The sequence below is a fragment of the Pteropus medius genome, unplaced genomic scaffold (assembly GCF_902729225.1).
Source record: "Pteropus medius unplaced genomic scaffold, Ma_sr-lr_union100, whole genome shotgun sequence".
Taxonomy (NCBI): Eukaryota; Metazoa; Chordata; class Mammalia; order Chiroptera; family Pteropodidae; genus Pteropus; species Pteropus medius.
Window position 1 is genome coordinate 6,127,926 of NW_024356336.1, and position 21,967 is coordinate 6,149,892.

General features: G+C 47.9%; 1 protein-coding gene across 1 annotated transcript; it reads right to left on the reverse strand.

The window, feature by feature from the left end:
* Positions 1–6,915: 6,915 nt before the first annotated feature.
* On the reverse strand, positions 6,916–20,028 carry LOC120601907 (SEC14-like protein 4). Its single transcript, XM_039861829.1, has 12 exons — positions 19,881–20,028; positions 17,235–17,310; positions 15,657–15,700; positions 15,292–15,351; positions 14,966–15,154; positions 13,376–13,471; positions 13,023–13,083; positions 12,017–12,100; positions 11,583–11,689; positions 11,372–11,511; positions 11,110–11,279; positions 6,916–9,954 (listed from the first exon to the last, which is right to left on the reverse strand). Exons 1-12 carry the CDS (start codon positions 19,932–19,934, stop codon positions 9,815–9,817), a joined length of 1,221 nt encoding a protein of 406 aa, XP_039717763.1. The 5' UTR covers positions 19,935–20,028; the 3' UTR covers positions 6,916–9,814.
* Positions 20,029–21,967: the final 1,939 nt, after the last annotated feature.

Below are 21,967 nucleotides of genomic sequence, written 5' to 3' on the forward strand. Positions count from 1 at the left end.
TTGCCCCACTCCTGGGTGTGGCTCGAGGCACCTCCTCCTTGGCCAACTGTTGAATTGCTCATTACATAATTGGGATTAAGTGTTTGTCCCATATTTGGCTCTGGGACAGGTCTGGGGCAAGCGGGCATGGGACAAAGTGCCAGAGGTTCCTAGGCAGGTGGAGGAGGTTGGGAGGGGGTGAGGCTGGACTCCCATGGTGTGGAGGCCCAGGCCGACTGCCTATAGAACCCCCTTCAGTGTTCCCAGGCCTCCAGAGGCCACTGCCTCGGAGAAGGGGAGATTTTAGGGGGAGTGAAGACTGCTTCCTGCAGGCACCCTTTCTCTCTGAGCCTCAGTTTCCCCATCTCACTAATAAAGAGATGCCACACCTACGGCCCTACCCAGCTCTGACCGGTAGGAGTCAGGGACTTGGTCAGTCTAGTAAACATTCACTTTGTTTAGGCAGGAGGCTCATATTCTTTTGCAACAAGTGTTTGCATTCAAGAAGAGACATGCTGGGGCAGAAAAATGCAATTCCAGTGTCCCTGCTGAAGGTTTCTTTTTCCCACAGGGCCAGTGCGACTTTTCCTGCTGTCTTTCAAATTTTATTGTGCAGTGCTGGCCCTGCACCTTCAACACGGGAAGAGGCTGAGCACACCACACCCTGCAGCCCTCTCTGGTCATTGCTGAGGATGTTTCTTGGGATTTTAAACACCTGATCAGTGAGGGGCATCCACCAACTATGCAAGGTGATGAGAAAAGGCCAGAAGTTTCCCCTGTTCTTTGATTTCTGTCATGCTGCCTGTGGTTCCATCATTAGATGTACCTACAAGGCCTGGTCCTTCTCCTCACTCTCCGATAAGGCCTCCCGATTAAGATGGCATCTCAGAGTGTCACCTGCTTCATTTATGGAATGGAGCAGTCAACACTTGCCCTTATGTGGTTGGAAGGCAAGATCTAATGAGATACAATGTGTCAAGGGTCTTGTACATCTAAGGGATTATTCCCCTCCAGCTGTCAGAAGCGCCAAGAGGGCAGGAGCCACATTGTTAGCCACTGTCTATAAAGACATCGAGAGTGAATGAGCTTCAGACCACAGCACGTCCGTGTGGCCAAATCTTCCAGGCCTTGAGGGTTGTGCATGGGCTGAAACTACACCAGGCTAGCCTCGACCCTCACAGCTGGGCTAGCCCAAGCCACTCTGCCCAGGGCTCTCCCAAGGTCCCCTATCCATAGGGCATCTTAGGTCCCCACCTCTGGGCTATCTCAGGGCCTCTTTAGGCCACCTGATGTCAATTAGTGCCAGAAGCCTTCCTTGCTCTGGGCTCATGACAGAGTTGGGCCCAGGAGAAGCAGGGGCCATTTCTCTCTGTCTGAGGTGCCCTCTGCACGCACCCAAGAGCAGTTAGATAACACTCCACACCTGAGTCCCGCCCCACTTCACATTCCGGCCTCTTTCTGCAAACCCTGGGCTACTGTCCACACCCTCTTCCTGCCAGGCCGGCAGCTTGCGGAGATTGGGTTCCCCTACTGCCTTCTCATTAGCCCCTAATCCTGCCTATTTCTCACCAGTCTCCTTTCTCTCCTTAATCCTTCTAATATGAGGCACCCAGTTACTTCTGAGGACATCAAAGGCTGAGCAGGGAGGGCCAGGAGGAGGGTATAAGGGTCTTCCCAAGAGCTGTGATCTTTCAGAGACACCCCAAGTGCTTTTCATGACCCAGACCACAAATAGGCACAGAGTACCTACTGCGTGCATAGATCATCATCAACTGCAGCCCCATTCAATAGAACTTTCTGTGATGATGCAAATGTTCTATATCGAAATTGTCTTATTGGACGAATTTGGTAGCCACTAATCATGTGTGAAATAAGGCTAGTGAGACTAAGGAACTGCAGTTTTAATTGAATTGAATTTTGACTAATTTGACTTAAATTGCCCCATATAGTTTGTGGCTACCATATTGGACAGCACAGGTCTACCGCATTTACTGAAGGCTTATTATATGCCAGGCCCCATTTTAAGTGCATTACCTCGTTTAAACCTCAGAACACCCCTGGGGGTAGGTACCATTATGAAGTCCATTTTATAGACAAGCAAACTGAGATATGGAGAAGTTAAGCAACTTATCCAGAGTTAAGCCCATACAATGAACTGTTCTGTTGTTAGGCTATTCTGGTCTCATGTACAGGAGCTTCCACTCTAATCAGGGAGGGGACCCAGGCATGGAAGTCACCCCAAGAGGACGCAGGTGGCATTCGAGCCAAATCTTGAAGGAAGGGAAGATGCTGATAGTGGAGATCAGATTAGAGGACAGGGCATCCCAAGTGGAGGGGATGGCGTGGGCAAAGGGGTGGAGGCGGGAACGTGAAAAGCATGGGGAAGGGAATGCTAGGGATACGACAGTAAACGAGATGGATTAGGTCTCTGCCCACATGGAGGTCACAGTCTTCCATTTGTTGAGCATTTCCTCTGTGCTGAGAGCGGTAAACCATTATCAACCCCGTCTGGAAACAGGTAAGTGTATCCCTATTTTATAGTTAAAGAAATGGAAAGTCAGAGAGATTAAAAAACTTTTCTGAGGTCACATAGCCAGTAAATGGGGAGCCAGGATTTGAACCCAAATCTGACTCTGGACCCATAGCCTAGCCTTGCCTTCTCTCAAAGGGCTTAACATTGTGCCTGGAACATAATAAGTGTTCAATAAATGGTCTAAGTCATCATTATGTGTCCCCTAGGGCTGCAAATTATCTTGAGGCCAACAGAATTAATTTCCCTCCCCTGAAACAGAAGCTCTGGCAAAGGAGAACCCCCATGCCCACCCACAGTACACATCTCCAAGTAAGTCCCCAGAGTGTGTTTAGTTCCTAGTTTGCAAGCTTTCAGGGGACCATGGTGACAACCGCATAAGCAAACAACGGCAAGGGGTGAAACATGCCACGCCACGCCACATCTTGGAACCGCTCCTTCTAGGTGTTTACTAGGAAATGTGAAAAGGTTACCCCTACGGCCCCAACGTCAGGCACATTCCTGTCTGCTGGCCCCTAGATAGGGGCCCAGAGGGTACAGGAACTTTGCTGAGAAAAGCAAGGGTGTGTGTGTGTAGGGGGTGTTCAGACCACAGTAAGGTGAGGTGGGTGTTGCCTAAAGAGGGGAGATGGAAAGGGAATTGGAGGGGTGATTCGCCAGAGTCCCAGTGGTGCTCTGGGTAGCACCCTGGGACAGTCAGTGTTCTATCTTTTACCCTTGGGCAGTTTCAGTTCTCTTTTTTCATTAAAATTTTTTTGTGTGATATAATTCACATACCATAAGTTCACCATTCTTAAAGTGTACAACTCAATGATTTTAGTATAATCAAATGTTGTGCATCCACCACCACCATCTAAGTTGTCTCCAGCAACTACTAATCTACTTTCTATCTCGATTTAGAGTTCCCTATTCTGGATATTTCTTATGAAGAGAATCATATGGGTGTAATCTTTTGTATCTGGCTTCTTTCACTCAGCATAATGTTTTTGAGGTCCATCCATGTGGTAGCACGTATCAGAACTTCGTTCCTTTTTATGGCCGAATAATATTCTCTTATATGAATATATCACATTTTCTTTATCCATTCATCAGTTGATAGACATTTGGGGTGTTTCCACTTTTTGGCTACTATAAATAATGCTGTGATACACATTTTTTGTACAAGTTTTTGCAGAAATGTATGTTTTCAATTCTCTTGTGTATATCCTTAGGAGTGGAACTGCTAGATCATATAGTCATTTTATTTTTATCCTTTTGAAGAACTGAGAAATTGTTTTCCAAAGTGGCCATACCATTTTACATTCTCCCTAGCAATGCGTGAGGATTCTAATTTCTTCACATTGTCACCAACATTTATTTTACATTTCCTTTTTTAAATTACTATAGCCAACCTTGTGGGTGTCCAGTGGTATCTCATTGTGGTTTTGAATTGTATTTCTCTAATAACTAAAGATGTCAGACACCTTTTCAGGTGCTTATTGGCCATTTGTACATCTTCTCTGGAGAAATGTCTATTCAATTTTTTAAAATATCTTTATTTTGAAATTGGGTTCTTTGGCTTTTTATTGTTGACTTCTAAAAATTCTTTATATATTCTGGATATTAATCCCTTATCAGATATATAATTTGCAAACATTTTCTTCCATTCTGTGGGCTATCTTTTCACTTTCTTTAGTGTCCTTTGATGGGGAAAGTTCTAAATTTTGATGAAGACTATCTTGCCTACTTTTTCTTCTGTTGCTTGTGCTTTTGGTATCATATCTAGGAAAATATTGCCAAATCCAACGTCTCGAAGATTTACCTCTAAGTTTTCTTTTGAGAGTTTAATGGTTTTAGCTCTTATATTTAGTTTTTTTTTTTTTTTTTTAAGGAGGCACATAGCTCTGGATTCAGACACCCTGAATTCCAACCCTGGCTGAGCAAATGACTATCTCTGAGCCTAACTTTCCTTCCCTATAAAACAGGGATGACTATATTTATTTCACAAAGCTGTTGTCAATGTAAGAAACATCCAAACCTGTAGAGAATTTTTATGATTTTATTTGAGCCGAACTGACAATTGCCAGGAAGCAAAATCTCAACAGATTGAGAAAATGCTCCAGAGAATGGCAATTTTGCATCTTATTTTATACATTAGAATCAAAGGAGGAGATGTTAAGAGGGTTATGTGAAATCCACTGGTGTTAGTTAAGGGGGTGGGAGAAAGCAAAGTGATGTGGGGTTGGGGGGACATCTCTGAGATTGAATAAAAAGTAAATTGAAGAGACACATAGTTCTTTTACATTGGTGGGTACAGGATAGTTCAAAATTAAAATTTACAGCACATAGAGATGGTATTTGGGGAACAAGACTACAATGAAGATTTCTGTCGTCTCCTGCTCTGGTGTGGAGGTTGTGTCTTGAAGGGTCTGAGAAAGGAGATTATCCTGACATTTCAAAGGTATGTTATCTTAGATGCAGAAAGACAATTGACAGGCTCATTTAAGGTAAAGATTGACCTTCATCAAGGAAGTTACAGGCCTAAGACGTGACTACTGTGACTACTGTGACTACTGTGACTACTGTGACTACTGCCTTGACTAGCTTTTCGTTAGGAATGTTTATGTTCAGACCATCTGATGTGGTTACTTTTGGTCTCTGAGTTTATAAGGCCCACCGTGCAGGTTTCCCCTGAGCTTGTCAGGTTTAGTATGTGACCCTGTTTTTGTCCACAGTGTCGTGAAGATACAACAAGATACTCTAGGAGGGGCAGCAGGTCTGCGTAAGTGCTCAGTAAATGGTATCTATTATTTTCTGCAAGGTTTTATTGAGCGTCTTGAGAGTGAAGCCTGGACTGGTGGTTGGGAGTGAGTAGGAGACAGACACAGGCAGATGAAGACTCGTTGTGTGGTAAGCACTGGTGTTTGTGCTCTGAGAGCTTACAGAAGGGACTCTCACTCTGCTGGGAGCTGGATGGGAAAGGGGCCTAGGGAAAGCCTCCTAGAAGAGGACTCCAGGGTCCTTAAGGGTACACAGAACAAGACTGGGGAGAGAATCTTAGGGTGGGGTTATGGCATGAGCAAAGGTAGGGAGGCAAGAAAGAGTTTGATGAATTGGTGAATTCAGGTCGTTGGGTGAAGCTGGAATGGGGGTATTGTGGCCAGGTCACAGAGCACCTTATAAGCCACCAGTGAGATTAACCTTTCTCAGGGGGAAATGGGGAGCCAGTGAAGAGCTTATGCAAGGAGTGACATGATCAGATTTTCATTTCAGAAAGATTTCTCTGGCTACCCTGTGGAGTCAGGGCGGGAGTGGGTCAGAATGAGCACCGTGAGACTCACGGACTCCTTTCTAACAATCCAGGGCGGAGGCCCTGATGGGGCAGTGGCCACAGGGAGGTAGATGGGGTACAGAGGTATTTAGAAAGCAAGCTCGTAAACTGCAGAACCTGGATCTGAATCCCAGTTGAATCACCTCTTTCTGCTACACCAGACGGCCCCAAAATAGCCTGGACCTGGTGAACTTGGCCTATCAGGGCCTCAACCTACCTACAAAGCTGCCTTTCTGGGGCTGGATGCAGAGGGACCTTGTTTATGTTTCCATGAGGACAGGGGCATGGCTGGGCCAATAGTGCTCCCTGGTGGCTGAAGATGAAGGTCACCTGAGAGCTGTTTAGCTCAGGCCCGACACAGGGGCCACCTTTCTGTCTCATCTCTGAAGTCACCAAATGTGAAATAAGCCCACTGAGTGTGCTCATTAAGCTCTCATGCTGTCTGGATAGAGGGACCCTGGTTCATTTCTGAGACCCTTCTCTTTGTTATGTGATGTGACAAGTTACTTCCTGAGGTGAATGAACCTCACTCTCCTTATCTATGAATGGAATGATGCTTCCTGCTTCAGCTTAGGCTTGGCACATAGTAGATGTGCAGTCGAGCTGGCACCGTCACATCCCACTGAGAGGCACAGATGTCTGAGCAACTTTCTCCAGACTCTGGGACCCTAGGAACCCAGCACCTTGCTCTAACCCACTGTGAGCCCCACGCCCCAGGCTGGCCTTCCCTGGCAGGGCCCACTTGCCTTCTTTCCTTGAGAGGCAGGGTAGGCACATTGCTGGTAGTAACCTGGGTGTTGCCTCCACCTCTGCCACTGGACACTGAGCCTTTGGCCAAGGCACTCTCCCTCATGAGCCTTGGTTTCCTGGCCTGAAATATGGGGCTATAATCCCTGTCTGCTTCAAAGTTGCATGTAAAAGGGATATGCAAACTGTGGAGTGCTGTGCCATGAAGCCCTGGTGAAGATCTGCTCTGGGCAGCTGGGACTGTCCCACAGTGGTGTTCCCCTCTGTCCTGGGATTTTGGAAGGTGAGCTAGACTGGTGTGGAGATTTGGGGGTCAGGGAAATCTTTTCAACTGCCCTCAAAACACCCATATAGGTTTCCCCATCACCCTACCCTGCCTCCCATGGAAGATCGGGAGTCTTTCCGGTGAGGAGATGGGCCAGGAAGTGCAGGCCCAAGATCCATTCCGCTGAACAGGTGGACTGGATATTTCTAAGCATCTCATTTTGAGCAAGAATTTTGATCTGTGGATACCTGCCAAGATTTTGCCATTCTTTCCTGATAAACAACAGACTGTTTCATAACCTGCATTATAAAACGGTTTTATTAACAACCAAGTGTACATAGTTGTTCACAAGGAAATAGCAAATACCAGTTAGCAGTTACCAATGTTGCTCAAGAGCCCTCCTGGCTTTTTCCACCAGCCTCAAACACCCTACAGCCACTCTCACCCCATTCCTCAGTCTGAAAGGCTTGCTCACACCTACTCACCCCACATATGCATCAGTTCTTCTTTCAGGGGTCCCTTCCTTGGGCAAAGAACATATGAATCTTCATCAGGTTTCTTTGCTGGATGGTCCCCAAAATTTGGCTCCTGCCCTGCCAAGCATATATGGCAATGACATTCCCACTCAATAATGGATCGTCAGAGTCACTTCTACCTCTCTCTATAGAGGCAACTTTCCTGCTAGAAGAGTCCAGCCAGACCAGGGCCTCTGGTGTCCCCAGGGCCTGCCATGTCTGGTGCTGAACAGACATACTCAATAAATATTGAACAAACAAATAAATTTCAGGCAAGCCAGCCCCTCTCTGGGCTACTTCCTTTTTATTTTATTTTTTTAAGTGACAGTGTTAAGAGTCAAGGATGGCAGTTGTTGAAGACATGCCCCTTGTCCAGCTCCCAAAATGTCCCTGCCCACCTTGCCAGGTAGGATATTCTGTTTACACTATCACAGGTGACTGCTACCTTTACTGCTTAACACAAGGTGTACTCTGGGATTCAGAGTCGCTGGTGCCCATCCATACCTGACCACTTGTTACAGCCATATTTGTATAAATTCTCTGTGATCAGAGCTTTGGGAGACCCTTTCTATCTGCAAGGAAACCAGACAAGGCTGTGCTGATGGTGGAAAATCAGCTGTGGATGATTAGAAAGACCAGGGTCAGGGTTCAAGTCCATGAATCCCTTGTTCTTAGCTGAGGGTATGAAGGCAGAAGTGAGGCAATGTGATCCTCTGTCATGACAGCAGGTGGGCCCAGCAAAACCTGGCATAGGATCTTCCCAGTTGGCCATGCCCCCCAGAGCCTGCCAAGGGCAGTGGGAAGAAGGCTCTGAGATGCTACAGGGCCTCAGAGGGCTGCATCTAGGGAAACTGTATGAAAGGTGACCATGCAGTGTCACAGGGGTGGTGGGAAAGCCTGACACATCTGGAATGCAGGAGCAGCCCTCAGACAGGGGATGTCCAGTGAATTTTGCCTGATAGCCCCTGGCTGTCTTCTTGATGCTGGCATAGTAGTTATTTTTTTTCCTTGCCAAACTACTCAAACACACTTGCGGACCAGGTGGGCCTCACGGCACTGGCTTTGGCATTTTGTTTCATTTAGTTAGTTTACTTTTTATAGCATCAGAGCCCCTGTTAATACTCTGTATACTAAACCATGAATGATACAGCTGCCACAGATGGAGGGGCTAGGGGCCCCAAGGACTTCACAAAGCTCACTTGAAGACACCCACTTTCCCAAGTCTTATCGTTTTCTTGCCCAAAATAGGCCCTGGGAAACTAAGAAACCTCCTATGAACTGGAGAAAATTAAATCACAGGATCCAAGGTGGGGGGCGGGGGTGGGGAAGGAGCCAGAGGCTGGCTTCTTGCTTGCAAAGCACCTAGAAGGTGATGTCTGCTGAGGCTTCCAGTCTCCGGGAAAGGACCTTGGCAGCCAGGATACTAATGCTTTTCGGGAGAATTCCTTTTATAGGGACATTGGACCACTCATTCCTGGGAACGTCAACTGGGTAGACAGCATTCCTTTGCCCTGTGGGACAACAGTACCAAAGGACGAACAAGGAGCTCATGGGCAGGGATCCAGAGCTGAGGGCCAAGCCACAGCAGAGTTAGGTCTTCAGAGATAACGGCCTGGCCCAGCCAGAGGGCAAAGGGCAGGATGGGGAGGGGGCAGGATAGCACAGCCTGGACTCCCAAGACCCCTTCAGTGGCTTCATTGCCACCTAAAATCAACCTGTAGAGCCACACCCAGCTTGGTGGCTGACTTGGCTAATTCCAAGGCAAGCTCTGCTCTGCTGAGTGCAGGTCACCCAGCAGAGCAGGTGGCCGTCCTAACTGTGGGCTGTGGCCACAAGGAGAGCCAGGTTTCAAGAAATAGGAGCTATCACTGGCCAGTTGCTGGGTCGCATGGTTGGGGCAGGTGTTGGCAGCCGACTTTCAGCTGTTCTCTTGAGGAGACGCAAAGATGGAGGAAAAGCTGGATGTTTCTCCAAGAGGAAAGTCAGAGACTAGGATGAGCATCCTGGGATGGAAGCTCCACTCTCCACACACCAGGGTGCTCTGCTCCATTTCACTCTAGCTACTTGCAGAGAATATGGCCTCCCTGAAGTTGTGCTCCCTGCAAGGCCTAGGGCTCATGCACATACTCCTAAACCAGGATGCCAGGAGTGGATGTGTGCTGGGACAGGTGGACTTTGTCAGGAGGGATACAGGGCAGCTTCTGCAGGCAGGACCCTTCCTCAGTGAATGCTGGTTTATCCTCAGGATTCTCATTCTTATTCTCTTTGAACAGGGAGGAAGATGCTCATCTAAATCTTCAGGGTGGCTTGTGCACTGGGTGTCTTCTTACTGCTTGGCCACTGTGCCAGTAACAATGCAGGGTGAGTGCTCTTTGTGGTCACCTCCAACACCACCCTGGTATGGCAAGGAACTGGGAATGGGCTGCTCAGGGGCTTGGAAAGCACAAGCACAGAAGCAGCCAGGGTTTTCATTGAGTTGAAGACGGTCTTGTCGCCTCGAGACTCTGAATCTTCTCCTCGGAGGCCTTGTCAGGAAGCAACACCTCCACTGTGTAGCTGACCTTCTTGGTGTGTATCAGGCTGTAGGTGTTGTCAAAGTACAAGACATCTGCAAGGACAGAGAGATAATCAGGCAACCTGAGTCTGGCCCACCTGCATACCTGGTACCCTTGGAAATGGGCCTCCCAGGAGTGTGGTTGAGGCTGGAGGATGAGCCACTGCCCAGCCCTCAGCCCATTCTTCATGGCCATCTCTTTGGATGATGCATGTGTTCACTAAAGGAATAATAATAATCAGCAGCATCATCAGCCCCTTCTAGGTGCCAGGCATTACATCAGCACTCACAGCTCCCTGAATCCTCAAAGAAACCCCATAGAAGGTACTATCATCCCCATTGTATGAATGAGAAAACTGAGTCTTAGAGAGATTGATATGACTTCCCACTGGTTACAGAACAAGGGAAGGGAAGGGCAGGGAATCCCTTATCCTGATCCTCCGACTCAGAGTAGAGGCCTGTTTTCTGCAGGAAAGGGCTGAAAGGAGAGGGCTGAGCTCCATAATCCACTTTACCACCATGTTTTTCGTAGAAGGCATATCCTTCAATGCCAAGGTCCCACATGGACTCTGGGACATGATGAGTCATCCAGTTTGTCTCTACTCTTCTCATTAATTGTATTAACTAAAGTGCTAGTATAACTTGCTCTTCTTCTCCAGAGGAAATCAAGCTTGAGTGTCCCTTCTCCCAGCTCATTCCTCATAGAGGTGGGTGGTTCACAGTATTTTCCAGAAGTGCTCTTTCTCATAAAACCGACCAAACTGTATCTGGTCTGGGCAGCCTGGGAAAGAAGTATAAACACCTGGAAGAATCGTTTCTTTGGGATGCCCAGAGTAGGGTGGTCCATGCACCTGGTCAGGTCCATGCACCTTGAAGCTAAGCCCATGGCTGTTTTCCACCTGTCCCTTAGCCTGTCCAGCCCAGTATAGGGGCTTCTCGGGAGCTGAGTCCACACTCCTGGGCCGTGACTCCCGCTCTTCACAATAAGTCTCTGCCCTTGTACCCACACCTTTGGCCACTCATCAGATCCAACACTCCAAGCCAATTCCTGTGGCGCCCATGGGATCTAGAAGCTTGCATAGACCCCCATACCCTCCCTGAGAGCTGGAAGTAGAGGGCGAAGAGAGAAGCCAGAATGGCAACGCACATATCAGCTCACTACTCTGCCAAGAGGAAGAAAACAACTCCAGTGAACCCTATAGCTCTTACAGACGCCTGCTTTGAGGCAGGTGAGGCTCCCATCCTCAGGCACCAGGTGGGCATTGTATCGCTGGCTGGGCAGCACCGCCGTCATCTCCCCTACTTGCTGCTGCTTTCCCTTCTTGGTCTTCAGAAAAACCCCAAAGCTGATGTCTGCCCTATCTGATGCGAACTGCCACCTGCAGGGAACGGAGCCCTACTGATAGCCACCTGCTTGGGCTCTCCAGGCCCCTCCCACCTGTGCCCAGGTGTGAGTGGTCACTGTCCCTACCTGAGCACGCAGCCTGGAAACAGGATCTCATTCTCCAGCTGCAGGGAGGAGCCACGACCTATAGTCACCGTGTGCTCATACTGTACCTTCACCTGGTTGGGCACGTAGTAGCTCTTGGGCACCTCGCCTCCATACTTGATCTGTGGGTGAGGGTGGGTGAGTGAGACTATGGCCACAGCTCCTCCCTCCCTGACCTCTGGGCACCCTATACCTTGGTCAGGCACTTAGGGTTGCCATCAGGATCAGTCATGGTCCCCCCAAACTCCATGGGCAGCTGGTCGGGGCTGATAAACTTTAGCAGCTCCTGCTTCCAGTTGGCTGTAGGGAGAAGAGGAGGGCTCTGTGGGGGCTCAGGGAGGCCTGACAGAGAGCACAGGGGGCCAAGCCCTGGGAGGGGAACTGATATGTTCTTGGCTTACTCCCCTGGGCACTTACTCCTGAGAGCACCCAAGAGCTTTACATGGTCACTCAGGGGGCGTCCAGGGTCCAAAGCCTTGCCTGAGTATGCAAAGGCCAACACAGTTCAGGCCAAAGTCGGTGCCTGGGTAAAGAGGATGAGCCAAGGAAAAACTGGGCCTTTAGCACTGACCTCCTCTTCCTAGGCAGATGGGGAGATGGGCACAGACAGCAGGCCAAGTCACTTACCTCCTAGAATCACTATCTTCCTTCGAGTTTGCTCACTAATGAATGACTTGACCAAGTTGAAGACCACTGGGAACAGCTTAGGGGCTGAAACACATAAAACTCCCTTGGGAAACTGGACCAGAGAGGACTTGGATATATAAAGTCATACCCAAAGACATGGGCTAGACAGAAGTTAGACAGATCTAGATTCTGTCACTTCCTGGTGGTGTGACCTTCAGCTTGTTACTCATCCTCTTTGAGTCTTAATATTGTTAACTATCAAATGGAGATTAAACGCTGTGTGACTGGCTCTCAATATATAGTTGCCTCCCTTGCTCAGCTATAGAGCTTCAGCAGTGTTGATTCCCTGATTGTGTCTCTTCCTTTCCACTCTCAAGGTTTTCCCAGGTTGCCTTGGAATCTTCTTGGATGCAAGTAGGTGGGGCATCTGCATTAGCCCTCATGTCCCATCTGAATTGCTCATGCTTCCTGGGAGCTTACTGTAGGCCAGGCTCTGTACTCCGCCTTCTCCACAACTGTCTCATTTAACCTCACAGCTATCTTATGAGAAAGATGCCATTGCATCTCCATTTTACAGACTGGGAAAACTGAGGCCCAGTGAGGTTCAATAGACTTGCTCAGAGTCACAAAGCTAGCTAGATTGGAAGCCAGATCATCTGACCGGAAGCACATGCAGCGACCCCTCACTGTATGTTTATCACAGACATGGTCCATTCTCACTCAAAGTGTGCCCACCAACCTGTGTGGTCCATGGACTCTCTGTTACCAGTTTACACCTAGATAAATAATGAAAATAATAGTAAGGATTTAGACACTTATGATCTATGTGACATGGCTGTACCTGCTTTTGTATATTCCAAAAATATCAGTCTGTGAAGGACTGAGCTAAAAACAAATGAACCAAAAAACCATTCTTCACAAAAGATGGTTTGAGGAGCCCTGAACTCAATGGCTTACACACTGTCCCCCCCAGCATTCTCCACTCATTCTCCTCAGTCATCCTCACCTCGAATGACAATTAAATTCTTCACCGTTTCAGGATAATTTGCTTCCATGATGGCAAAATACTGTGGAGTTAAGAAGAGTCTGGTGGAGGCCATGCTCCCACATCCTTGCCTGGATTTGGTGGCCCCTGAGGTTGCTGAGATGAACTTTCCACTCCCCCTACTCTCTGGCCTTCCCATGAACATGTACTTTGGCCTCTGGGATATGCTTGCTCCTCTTTCTCTTTGGAGGAGAGACCCCAGGCCAGCTTCATCATCTGCTCTATGGGGATCCTGGGAGGCATCCCCCTCCATGGACCAGAATTTGGTGTGGGCAGTGGCTCCCTATTGGCCTCGAGCTAGCTGCTTGCCTTACCTGCTGGTAGACCTCCACAGCTGGCTTCCACAGGTGTTTCAGGCTCAGCCCCTCCAAGTCAAACACCATCAGCATCGTCTCAATCTTCCTACCCAGCTACACAGGACAGAACAAGTCAGACAACAGGTCCAGCTAGGAGATCCTGGCTAGAAAGAGACCTGGGCACCACTCCACCTTCCTGCTACCCCCACCCCTGGCTTCCCACAGTATTTTTGAAACATATGGACCCGTCTAAGGTCTGACAAGATGCCACATTTGAGTCCCAGCACAGTGGCCTTTATCACACTATTTGTTCAACGCTAGTGCCTAGAGCTAGCTAACCATGGAATAAAAGACATGGTTGGTTGTTCAGTGGGCATCTTTATGTACAATAGTATACTACGTCAGCCAGTATCTGCAGTCCCACAGCTGTGTGCAAGGCAGAGCTACACTGCTAGCAGGCTGTGTGGCCTTGGGTGGGTTTTTAACACCTTTGATCCTTCCTTTTTTTTTTTTTTCTTTTTGTAAAATTGGGATAATTCCAGGCTCTTTTAGAATTGCTGTGAGGACTCAATGAGCCCAGTGTCTGGCCCATAGCTGGTCCCTGGTAAATATTAGTCGATATTGTTAGTAGTTTCATCATCACCATAATCATTGGCTCCAACTGAGAATGTCCATTATGTGGAAGACACTGCTTTGATCCTATAACATCAGCCATCTTGTTTGAGAGACACATGTCTATTCAAATCAGGCACTAAATACAGCGCATTATAATTCTTTCATGCCTGTCACAAATCTCTGTGGAGGTCCTTTTTGTCCAGCACTGTGCCAGATGCTGGGGACATAAGCCCTGTCCACATCATAAGAAGTAATCCATTCGCCAAATCATCCCACAGTGACATAACAGCTTCCTCTAGGGGTCTTCTCTTTAGGCTCATTAGATACTTAGTCTCAAGAAACCAACAAGGCATTAGATTCACTCTGTTGGGTACAGGAAACAGAGTCAGGGGTGAGGAGAAGATCTTCAAAGGCGGGAGTGGGTCCTTCTTGGCTTAGAAGACTCATGTCCCACAGGACCTGGGAAGGGTCTTTTTTTTTTTTTTTTTTTTTTGCAATACCATAGTAGCTTCTAGGGACCCACAAAGGATGTGCCCAGTTTCCAGGGTCACTGCTCTTAGAGTTACCCAAAGTGATGGCTCTCCCATCTGGTGATTATGCAATTTACAATCAGGGAGGCCTTTTTCATAAGCAAAGCTGACCATCTACTGTTCCCAAGGTTCCCAAGGAAAAGAACTAAAGCATTCACTGCACCCAAGGTCAGCATCTCACTCAAGGTCAGAGGAGAAGGGAAAGGCCTTTAGTGACCCTTGGCTCACACCAGCAAAGAGTGCCATGCACATCTCAGATGCTTGTGGATAGGAGACTATAGGAGAAACCACGTCCCACCAGAGCCTGGAGTGCTGAGGGCTGCAAAGAAACAGGGGAAAGATGACTCCCTACCCTTGTCCTAGTGCCGTCCTTTAGACAGACTGGGCCCAACAGGCCCCTCTTCCCCACACCCCCACCCCTAACACTCCCCAACCAAAGCCCCCCAACTTCCCAGTCACTCACCTTCTGACTCTGCAGCTCACACTCCTGTGAAAGCAGCTCGCAGACCTTGAGGCGGCTCCGGATCAGCTCCTGCTTGGAGGCTGACAGGAGGAGACCTTTGGGGTCAAGGGTCCCAGTCAAGTCGAACCACACCGGGCAGCCTTCATAGTCATAGCCACAGAGACAACCCGTGTCATACAGCTGGATCACCTGGGGTGAGGTTATGGTTCAAACCAGCCCATCAGGTCATGTCCCTCCTCCATCAGATGCCTGGACATGGCTGGAGTGGGAAAGTGAGATGGGGGGCTGGGTATCAGATGGCCTGGAGGATGCTGCATGGGGCTCACCTCTGAGGGCTGCCATGTGAGGATGTTGTCCAGGTCCTGTTGTTTCCGGAACTCCATGTGCTGTAGAGACATAGCAGGACCTGAAGACTCCCTGTCTCAAAGGCATTTGGGGGCATCAGGCCAGGTGCCTCTGCCCACAGCCACCAAGATCCTGCCAGAGCATCCCCAGGCTCTAATGACATAGAACTAGGGATGGGGATGCCAGGAGGAGGATTGTGGGGGATTCGGGTCTGGTGCAGAAAGTGATCCAAAGAAGACGGAAGAAGAAACATGACAAGGGGATAGAGCTAGTGTCCCCACCTTTTGTCACTAATCCCTGGGGTACAGTGCATGAGAGGCAGGACACTCAAGAGAATGGGCCTCACCTTCCGGAGCATGTTTTCAGATATTTTCAGGTCAAAGTTCTGAGCTGTAAGAAGAGTAGAGGTTAAGAAGAGGCTTGAGGCCAGATCTAGAATGAGATCTAGCTATTCTTTGAAAGCTCATGAGGAAATAGTGGGGTTCCCCAAGACTTTTCTTGACACACTCAAGAATACATTGTGTGTCTGGAAGTTTGGTAAAATGCAATAATCTTTAATTCTCTAGATGACTTTGGAGGGCTCTTGATTTCAGTTTCTAGGCCTTTTCAAACTCTTAGTTTTCGAGGCTGCTCTAAATTGTGATATTTGGCATCCCCCTGGGAGCAGAGAGCCCTCGGCGTTAGGGTATTGAGGAGCATGGGCTTTGGAGTCAGGCAGACTTGGGCTTGAATTCTAGTTTTGTCTTTTTACTTGCTGTGCAACCTTGAGTAAGTCACTTTCCTTCTTTGAGCCTTAGTTTTTAAATCTGTTAAATGAGAATAACATTTTTTTCAGAATTAGTCAAAGGATGACATGAGACAAAGTATGTTAAGTGCTTGGCACATTATCTGGCTCACAGTAAGTTCCTTTTTTTATTTTTCTTTTAACATCTACAGAACCTGGTATTCCTAAGCAGTCCAACCATCCAAGTACTAACCTGGCCCGACCCTTAGCTTCCGAGATCAGACAAAATGGGGACACCTTCAGGATGGCATGGCTGTAGACTCACGGTAAGTTTTTAATAAGTGGTAGCCATTGTTGTTATTATTTATTTTGAAGAAATAAATGCACTTAAATGAAAACGTGATGCTCTATTTTAGAAATGCCATGACCGTTGCCCTCCGAGACTATCGGTTCACTGAGGAATTTGTGCAGTGATGGGCCTTCAATAAGAGCCAGGGTCAGGGATTTTCAAGTGGAAGGGGCCTGAGATGCTATTAGGCTTCTTCTGCCCTGATCATGAACCACCTCCAGAAAAAAACCACCAAGGCCACCAACTCTGCCTTGATTATCAAGTTCAAAATCCATTCCATGGGATGTGCTGAGTTGAAATGAATTTTTCCTTAAGCCCTAGGTTGGTTTCTGTTATTATAACAATTTTACACTGTTGCAGCAATTCCTAGAAGACACTCCTTCTCTACCTTTAATTACATCCACTTGAAGTGTTCACTGGCACCGACTTGGTGCTAGATTCTCTATGGGGATGACATAGCCTTATCTTCGAGGAACTGGAGATAGATCCAAAAGCAGGTCCTGAAGTCCACATTCAGCCATATCTGAGTCAGGGTCTGGCCAGGCCTGTCATCCTGAGAGCTCCCCAGGTGTTGACTCTAACTTCACCTTGACCCTGTACCCACCTGATGCCAGGCACTACACCCTCTAATTTAACACTCACAATAGCCTGGGGGGAGTTGGCCCATCCCCACTTTGTAAATGAAGAAACTGAGGCTCCGCTAAGTTTTTGTACCATACCAATTTGAAGGGGAGCTTAGATTCCAGCCCAAAGCAGGCTGATTCCAGAGCCCTGTTCTTTACCACCCTGTGAACTGTACCCCAAAGCCTCCCACACCCTCTCCTGGGATCCGCCGATGCCACCGGCCTCACCTCGCAGCCAGCGCAGGAGGAAGTAGTCATCAGCTTTGGGCATGGTGGGCAGCAGGTCTTGGAGGTTGTCTCGGAACTGGGGGTGGGGTGGGGATACGATTATCAGAGGAACTCCCAGAACTCCCGAGTCCCCAACCCCATCCTTGACCCTTCCCACCCTCAGCCAGCCCATCAGCCCTGTCCAGGGACCTGTAGGCAGAGACTGTGTAGTTAGCAGCAGCTGCCAGGGCCATTGTCTCCTGGAGATGGGGCACCCCTCCAGCCCACCATGGCAGAAAGAGCTCCTTTCTCAAACTTTAGAGGATCTCTGCCCAACAAAACCCTCATTCTATAGATCTGATGTGGGGCCCTGGCATCACTATTTTTGCAAAGATCTCTGGTGAATTTGATGCAGGCCAACCAGAGCATTTTGGGAACATTACCCCAATACTGCATCTTGAGGGCCCAGATTTGTAAGAGAGTTACTTAAGCGCTTGAGCCTCAGTTTCTTCATCTGTGAAGTGGGAATAATGATAAACTAGAGTTTTATATAACAAAGACATATCATATAATAATAATGATAAAAATGAGTTTGTGCAGGCAAAGCACTAGCTTGCAGCAGGTGCCACATAAACGTGGGCGCTCAGCAAACACAGACTGCCCAGAGCCCTGGACTGTTGAGTCTTTGTGGAAACAACCCAAGGCAAAGGTCAGCAGGGAGGGACTGAAAGAGAAGCCAGGGCTGCCTTATCTGGGCACGGTCAGGACAGGGAAAAGAGGGCGGCCAACCCATTGGGGGTGCTTTTTTCTACTGGCAGAGTTTGCGGAAGCCTCTGGAAGTTTGAGTTTGGAACTGAGGCTCAAGTCTGACAAAAAGAGGAGACCCCACTTCCATGGGGATGAAGAGAGCTGAAGGTGAGGCCTAGAGTACTGGGTATGCAGGAAAACCTGTGACTGAGAATTTGCAATTAGAATGCAGATGACAGCAGAGCCATAGGAAGCTGCCTTGATGGCCACCCACCAAACCAGCTTTAGCTTCATGGATGATATTTAAAATAAAGATGTGTTCACGTATTGCTCACATAATTAAAAATGAATAATCAGTTCAAATATCTCCAGTATTAACAACGTGAGCAACGGCATCTTCTATAATAATCTCCACTTGGGACAGGCATCTGGAATGAAGCTTCTTGCGCAATGAACAGCTGTAGCCTCTGGGTTCCTGAGGAATTTTTTGAGGGGGAAGAGGGCCAGTACTACCCAAGAAACAGTAATTCTGTACTCCTCGTCTCCTCCAGATTACTAAACTCTTCCCTAGGGACAGAGTGACAGAGTGAGAAAGCTGCAAGGCTAGGAGGAGTCCGTATCTTCCTATCTCAAGGCTGCTCAAGCAACTAAGAAAGAAAGCCACTAAGCAGGTACCAGGAAGTGTCTGGAGCAACTTGGAGAAAAAACTTATGATGATGTCATGTGGAGAAAGTAGCATCTGGCAGTGCAACCCCAGGTGGTCAAGACTAGGCTTAGGAAAGAGCTGGAAGGAAATGTTCCCAGACATGGCTGTCTTGACCTCTGGGACCCTAGATGGCCTTTCCTGCTTCTTCCTACTTTTCTCTTTTTCCCTAATTTAAAAAATAGCATTCATTTCCTTTAAGTAATGGTAAAAATAAGAATAAATTCTCTTTATGTTGTTTAAACTCTTTGGCCCACAGGCATCTCCATCATAATTCACCCCGCAAAAGCCAGGTGTCCAGTCCCTCTTAGGAGCCTACTGTCTGGGGCTTCTCTGAGGCCATTGCCAGTGGGGAGGAGAGGGTTCCCCAGAGACCCTTTTTCCTTTACCTGAGGACCCCTCCTTCATTTGGAGGCCCTCTGCTTCTGGAATCTCCTGGGAATTCACTCTGGGACCCCATTGTTCACCTGGGACCCTTTTCTCCTTCACTAAGAATTCACTCAAGGATCCCCTTCTTTACCAGGGTCCCTCATTCTTCCCTGGAGGACCTTCAGATCTTCCCTAAGATAGGAGCCTCAAAACAAATCATTCTCCACAAGTTGGAATCTGCCCTTTCACAGGCCCAAAGTGCGAGCCAGGGCTGTGACTTAGCCCTGTCCCACAGCCTGAGTCACAATTTCCAGTCCCTGCAAACCAAATTAATGCTGTGGCACCTAAGACCTGGATATGATCCCCCTTCCTCACGGCGGTGACACTCCTAGATGTGGCCTTCGGGACTGTCTTAATATCACCCAAAACGCCTTCATTCCCCTTTAATAAAAATATTGACAATAGGGAGAAAGCTTGGACCCTGAGGAGTCAGAAAGCCACAAAGAGAAACCAAACAAAAGTTGCAATCTCCGCAGAAATGGTGCAATCTTGACAGAGGATCTGAGACTATGTCTGCCTAACTCTGCCAAAAAGCTGGATGGTAGCGCAACCCACCCCCTTCTCCCCACAACCAGGGAACAAAGGCCAGGGCTCCATGGCCAGGAGCTGGCAGGAGTGGAAAGCTGGATTTACCAGGAGAGGGGCTCCTGATCTGTGTCCTGAACACAGTCGCTTTAGCAACTGCTTGCAGGCGCTCTCCAGGCTCCCTTTTCCTGTCTGTATAATAGGGGCTCCAGCCAGGGATGCTCGGCCCCTCCCCAAGCCTCCCCACACGAGAAGCTCCTCACCTTGGCCAGCGCCTCCTGTTGCTGGCAGCTCAGGTCCCCGACTCGGCCGCTCATGGTACCCGCAGATGCCTAGTTTTGCTTCTCCTGGTACTGTGGATACCTGGTTTTCCTCAGCAGGTTAGATGTTTGTCCCGCCCCTATAAGAGAGTGCCAATCTAGCCCCTCCCTGTCCCACAGGGTTCTCCTCTCTGGGATGTTTGCCAAGGTAAATTGCCAGGATGCTCCCTAGTGTAGCAAGAAGATGACCTGCCCGCTAGAGGGAGTCCCAGAGCGCAGACTTCATTCTGGGCCAGTAGGTTCCCCCCCCACCCCCCCACCTCCAAGATTCCTCATCCCGGGGGCTCCTAAGGGTTCCTGCGTGGCAGTGAGGGGGGAGCCCATAAAAGACACTTGGGCAAATTTCAGGGACTGCTAAGATCTTCCAGCAAAATGGAGGACTTTTTATAAACTTGGTTCAACCCTCTAGGTGGTCCCCAGGCCTTTCTTCCCAAGGGGCCTTCAACCCCCTCCCCTAACCTGAATACAGGCTACACCCCATTAGTGTTCACTAGCTGATAGGAGAGCCTTTATGTGCAGTATGGTTCCAGCCCTCAAGGTGGTCTGGAGGATTAGATAAGGTGATCCGCCATGGATTTGTCTGGCATTGCACACCCAGTAAGTGTTGGCTGGTAGGAATATTGTTTCATAGCCTTTACTATTGAGGTGGTCACCAGAGCAGCGAGCTTCAGGGGTAGAGATCGGGGATGGCTCCCGTGTTAACTCCTGGTAGGATCCACACCCAAAGGCCAGAGAGTGGGAGGTGGCAGTGGGTAGATGGAAGCCCTGGGATGATGGAATGATGGAGGAGTCAGGAGGGCAAAAGATGGTGGGCAGCTGACACAGGTTTCCAGGATAGCATCCAAGAACCAGGCAGGCAAAGGTCACCGGGGAAGATGAGAAAACTCAAGTCAGCTGGGAAGGAATTTTCCAAAGGGAGAAGCAGGTGGGAGGTGAAGATAAAGAGGGTCGGTAAATCAGACCACCAGAACCTCTACCCTCTCTCCTCTCTTGGGGTCAAACCAAGTTCTAGGCTTACGCTGACCAATCTGGGAGCCATGAGCTACATGTGGCCATTGAGTTTTGGGAATGTGGCTTGTCACTAGTGAAAATGGAGATGAGCTCTAAGTGTAAAATACACACCAAGCTTTGAAGACCTAGTACCCCTCAAATTAAATATTCCATTAATTTCTTATATTGTTCATATGTTGAAATGATGATATTTTTGGATATATTGGGTTGATAAGATAGATTGTTAAAATTAATTTTACTTGTCTCTTTTACTTTTTTATAATTTAGAATTTTTTAAATTAATAAACTTTATATTTTATGGCAGTTTAAAATTCACAGCAAAATTGAGCGGAAAGCATAGAGAGCTCCCGTACACCCTCTGTCCCCACACACGGCCTGCCTCACTATGGACATCTCCCACCAGAGTGGTACACTGATGAACCTACACCATTATCACCCAAAGTCCATAGTTTTCGTTAGGTTTCACCCCTGTCATTGTACATTCTATGCATTTGGACAAATGTATAACGACATGTATTCATCATTGTGGTATCATACAGAATAGTGTCATGACTCTAAAAATTTTCTGTGCTCCGCTTATTCTTTTAATTTTTAGAAATGTGGCTACCAGAAAAATTTAAATTTCATGTGTGGTTCACATTTGTGGCTTCCATTATATTTCATTTGGACCAGTGCTGTCCTAGAGGGATTTTGAATCTGAAAGAAAGAAAAGAAAGAGAAAGAGAGAGGGGAAGGAGAGAGAGAAGAAGGAAGGGAAGAAGAAAGAAAGGGAAAGAAAGAGAAAGGGAAAGAGAGAATGAAAGACTAAAATTACAAAAAGCTAAAAGAAAGTAAACATGATACCACATCTCTGGAAGGGCATGGTATGAAATCACAAAGAGACAATCAATTGACGTAACTATACAAAAATACAAAAATTCGTTAAACAAGAAACAGAATTAAGGCAGTCAGTCAGTAGTTGCTAATGTGAAGCTGAGAAAAATAAAATGTACGAAATTTGATATGTTTATTAAAAATGC